The 5,181-nt window shown below is 32.5% G+C and overlaps 1 protein-coding gene across 1 annotated transcript; it reads left to right on the top strand.

The window, feature by feature from the left end:
* Positions 1-1,177: 1,177 nt before the first annotated feature.
* LOC131631669 (laccase-3-like) lies at positions 1,178-4,340 on the top strand. The gene is made up of 6 exons (XM_058902440.1): positions 1,178-1,301; positions 1,396-1,547; positions 2,196-2,440; positions 2,526-2,654; positions 2,840-3,775; positions 3,951-4,340. The coding sequence occupies exons 1-6, from the start codon at positions 1,212-1,214 to the stop codon at positions 4,079-4,081; spliced, it is 1,683 nt and encodes a 560-aa protein (XP_058758423.1). The 5' UTR covers positions 1,178-1,211; the 3' UTR covers positions 4,082-4,340.
* The last annotated feature ends 841 nt before the right edge of the window (positions 4,341-5,181 follow it).

Raw genomic sequence — 5,181 nt, 5'->3', positions numbered from 1 at the left:
AAATTATCGTACATATCTCCTTTTGGTGCATCAATTTAAAATTTATAAGTAATATTTATAAAATAATAAAATAAAATTAATGCATCTAACTTTTGTAAAATAAAAAATAAAAAAATAAATTAAAATGTGAAATTAATGCATTTAGCTTTTGTAAATAAAACTAAAAAATCAAAATTTATCAAAATGTGTCAGCAAGGGTCAAGTTCTTTTAAAATTAAAAAAAAATCAAAATTTATTAAAATGTAAAGTTAATGCATTTAGCTTTTGTAAAATTACAAAAAAAAAATCAAAATTTATTAAAATGTAAAGTTAATGCATTTTAGCTTTTGTAAAATTAAAAAAAAAATGTTAAAATTTATCGAAAGATGAAGTTAATGCATATAGCTCTTATAAAATGAAAAAAAATTCAAAATTTATTAAAATCTGCAGCAGTCAAGCTTTAGTAAAATTAAAAATAATAATAATTAAAATGTAAAGTTAATACATTTATCTTTCGTAAAATTTTAAAAATAAATAAATTAAAATCTATAAAATATAAGCTTATTGCATTAGCTTTTGAAAAATAAAATCAAAAATCAAAATTTATCAAAATGTGCCATCAAGGGTTGAACAGGCGAAAATGAATATATTTATTTATTAACAAAGCTACTTACCCAAAGAAAAAAAGTATAGAGGGAAATACAGAAAGTATCAAAGTCAATAAAGATGAAATTAACAACCCCATCATTTACTAAAACTTTTTTATTTTCCAAACATAAACATTTGGATTTTTTATTTGTTTAGTCATGTTCGGGAATCAGCCTCCTCTTAATCGTATTGCGGGAGATCGAATCATGGTTCTCCCTACCAAGTTTAACGTCAATTGAACATTTTTTATTTGAAAAAGAATAGGAAAACCCAACGAAATTGTTGTGAATGAATGTGTTAAGTCCACTTTCCCCTTGTTTTTCTTTTCTTTTGACCAATACATCTATTAGAAAAAAAATAAAAAATCAAAGAATCTAACATTTGTTACATAATTGATTAGACCTTCTAGTGGTTGCACCAAATCCTCTGAATGGTTAGACTAACTATCCTAAAATGTCAATGTACCTTGTTTATTTCCGACATTAAACAATGTTTACAATTCCAATTCCAACTTTATAACATTATAAATATCCTCACTTTAGACCAAATGTAACATAACTCAAATAACTCATATTAATTCAACAATGAAGATTGTCTTAACCTGTTTACTTGGCTTACTTACTATCATTGTTTCATTTGCTTCTGCTGAAGAGGATCATTACCATGAATTTGTTGTAAGTTTTTGTTTGTTTGATTATCATTGATCTTATATATGTTTGTACCAATTTTGAAATTGTGTTAGCTAATTTGAATGATTGGTTTAAATAGATTCAAACTGCGACGGTGAATAGGCTGTGCAAAACACGAAACATACTCACTGTAAATGGACAGTTTCCTGGCCCAACAATTGTAGCTAGAGATGGAGATTTCATGGCGATCAAAGTAACAAATGCTGGACCTTACAATATCTCTCTCCACTGGTAACTATCATTATCGTCATCATCACTAATTCTCAATCTTTACCATGGTTTTAAATTGCGAGCATTAAGTTAAATTGCAATTATGGTCTTAACGTTGAAGTTTCATAAGCTTACTAAGATAGTTTATATAACCAACTTTTAACGTAGATAAAAAGTAAGGGTATAAAACGAGCATATCCGCCTCTTTTAAGTCTATTATAGAAAAAATAAGGCAGAACGGATTGGATATTAACGAGGTATGAGCCTAAAATCTTGATTTGCTTCGAAAAAAATTAGAATGGGTGGGCTGAGCCCACAAATACTATTCCTCTAAGGATAAAAAATTTACAAAAATTTATGTTAATGACCGCACCTGCAAAAACCTACAAAAATGAGACAGGGCAAGACAAACATATTAAAGGATGTGAGTCTAAAATTTTGATCTGTCACACAAAAAAAGTGCAGACAAAACAGACATGTTCGACATTTCGAACACGTTTTACCACCCCTAATAAAAATAATTTGACTTTATTTCTTGGTAGAATATACTTATAAACTTATATGATACTTAAGCAGTTTTTACAAGCATTTACTATGTTAATGTTGTTGCTATATACTTCAAATTATTGCCATGTTGCTCACAATCTTCTTATGTGTCTTGTGCATTAGGCATGGATTTAGGATGATGAGAAATCCATGGGCAGATGGGCCTAGTTATGTGACTCAATGTCCAATCCAACCAGGAGGAAGTTACACATACCGTTTTACAATCCAAAATCAAGAAGGAACACTGTGGTGGCATGCTCACACTGGTTTCTTAAGAGCAACTGTCTATGGAGCTTTCATTGTTTATCCAAAATTGGGTTCTAATTTTCCTTTCAATTCGCCAAATAGAGAATTTCCCATCCTTCTTGGTAATCCTTAAAACCATCACTTACTTTATACTTTTAATCAAACAAAGACAGAGCCATAACATTTTGTATTGTTGATGATTCATAGGGGAATGGTTTGATAGAGATCCAATGACTCTCTTCAGACAAACACAATTCTCCGGAGGAGCTCCAAATACATCGGTTGCATACACCATTAACGGTCAACCCGGAGATCTCTACCCATGTTCAAGTCAAGGTTCGAAAATCATTCTCATTAGTCATTACTTTCACTCATTGTTTTAAATTGCACCTACGGTTGATACGACTAATTAGTCTCTGTATTGCAGTTGCAGACTGCAATTTAAAACCATGATTTCATACACATTTTCTTTAATCTAACGATTGAATAACGCAAATGATAAAAGAAATATTACAATGCAGGAACGGTACGTTTTCAAGTAAATGCGGGTGAAACAATTCTCTTAAGAATCATCAACAGTGGACTCAATCAAGAACTCTTTTTCTCAATAGCAAACCACAGAATGACAGTAGTTGCTATGGATGCTGCTTACACAAAACCTTCCACAACCGGAGTCCTCATGATAGGACCGGGCCAAACAATCAACGTCCTTGTCACAGCCGATCAACCGCCCGGCCGCTACTACATGGCAGCACGCGCTTACCAAACAGCCATGAATGCTGCATTCGACAACACAACAACAACCGCAATTCTTCAATACAACAATGCACCATCTTCAAGACCTATTTTACCCGTTTTACCGGCTTTCAACGACACAGCAACTTCAACTGCATTCACATCAAGGATCAGAGGACTTTCCAAAATTCAAGTGTTTCAAAACTTCGACGTGAGCTTATTGTTCACCGTCGGGTTAGGATTAATAAACTGCACAAACCCGAATAGTCCAAGGTGTCAAGGACCGAACGGAACAAGATTTGCAGCAAGCATAAACAACAACTCTTTTGTTCTTCCTAGAACAACTTCATTAATGCAAGCTTATTATCAAGGAATTCCTGGTGTTTTTACCACGGATTTTCCGCCGGTTCCTCCTATACAGTTCAATTATACAGGAAATGTTCCTAGGGGTTTGTGGACACCTAGAAAAGGAACTAAGTTGTTTAGAGTGAAATATGGTTCAAATATTCAAATTGTTTTACAGGATACTAGTATTGTCACAACTGAGGATCATCCTATGCATGTTCACGGGTTCCATTTCTTTGTAGTTGGTTCGGGTTTTGGAAATTTTAATCCGAGAACAGATCCCGCTAGGTTTAACCTTGTGGATCCACCGGTGAGGAACACTATTGGCACACCTCCGGGTGGATGGGTCGCCATTCGTTTCAAGGCTGATAATCCAGGTATTATATACTCCCTGATACTTATAAGAAAAAATTTACTTTTCTAAATTATATATAGACTGATACATTCATTATTCAATATATTTAAAAAGTGATTTTTTTTCTTATAATGACACCCGGAAGGAGTGTTATATTGACGAATTGAATGATTTGTTTATTTGATGGTGTGAATCAGGAATTTGGTTCTTGCATTGTCACATAGATTCACATCTGAGTTGGGGTTTGGCAACAGCACTTTTGGTAGAAAATGGAGTTGGCCCATTACAATCAGTGATACCTCCACCACCGGATCTGCCCCAATGTTGAGATCAAGAAAGCATTGTTATTCCTAAATTTTATCTTACTCAATTATTGGCTTGTCACATAGTCTGTATTTGTTTTTGTTCTGTTTCTTTTCAAAGTCTATAATTGTACCAAGGTCAATTGAGTAGTTACTAGTTGTTTCTTTTCAAAGTCTATAATTGTTTCTTTTCAAAGTCTATAATTGTACCAAGGTCAATTGAGTAGTTTTCAGTTATTAGTGTCTTTCTTGATTGGATTGTAAGTTTTTAAGTTTAAGGGAAAAAAGTGTGAATTCTCTTCTCATTTTATACTTGTCATACCTAACTAGTAGTAATTTTAATTAGGTTGACATTACCAGCCTAAAAGACGGGAAAACCTAAAAAAGAAAAAAGAAATATAGGGGACAAAATTTAAAATCCATGGAAACAACATTAGTTAAATTTAAGAATAGACAATCCACATTTATTATTGTCAAAATCCAACATAATAAAATAGGAAACGTTATTCTCATGTGCAACATTGAGAAGTCCAACACTATAAGACACAAGATTATTACCATAACATATTTGTCTTCTCAATAAATATTGAGGGGAAAAAAAAAATCATATATTGAATCAACCCAAGACAAATTTCCCATTTTATTGAGGAAAAAAAATCATATATTGAATCAGCTAGAAGACAAATTTCCCATCTTATGCTCAGACATGAAGGAACAAGTTCAACATTGAAAAAGATATTACCCACAAGGATAGTTGGGTGTGGCATTTCAGGTTTCGACATTTGAATTTTCGATCACTCAATCAACTGATTACTCAAGATATTGTTACTGGTATTCCAATTCTTGAGATGCCTGATAAATTTTGTGAAGATTGTTTAGTCGGAAAACAATCCAGAAATTCTTTCGCTTCGACTATGCCAACGAGATCATCCTGCATACTCGAATTGGTACACTCAAATGTATGTGGTTCATTTGAAGAGCATACCATTGGTGTAAGCAAATATTTTGTTTTGTTTGTTGATGAGTTTAATCGAAAGTTATGGATCTATATGATCATGAGAAAGGACAAAGTATTTGAAATCTTTAAGAGATTCAAGATACTAGTCGAAAACCAGAGTGAAAAGAA

This window comes from Vicia villosa, unplaced genomic scaffold (assembly GCF_029867415.1).
Source record: "Vicia villosa cultivar HV-30 ecotype Madison, WI unplaced genomic scaffold, Vvil1.0 ctg.000857F_1_1, whole genome shotgun sequence".
NCBI classification, from domain to species: domain Eukaryota; kingdom Viridiplantae; phylum Streptophyta; class Magnoliopsida; order Fabales; family Fabaceae; genus Vicia; species Vicia villosa.
This window is presented reverse-complemented; position numbering and strand designations above follow the sequence as displayed.

Excerpts from the sequence above, each read along its gene's own strand:
- LOC131631669 (XM_058902440.1), top strand. The coding sequence starts at position 1,212 with ATGAAGATTGTCTTAACCTGTTTACTTGGCTTACTTACTATCATTGTT. Across the intron at positions 2,441-2,525 it reads AGAATTTCCCATCCTTCTTG|GGGAATGGTTTGATAGAGAT; the intron begins GTAATCCTTAAA and ends GATGATTCATAG. Across the intron at positions 2,655-2,839 it reads CTACCCATGTTCAAGTCAAG|GAACGGTACGTTTTCAAGTA; the intron begins GTTCGAAAATCA and ends ATTACAATGCAG.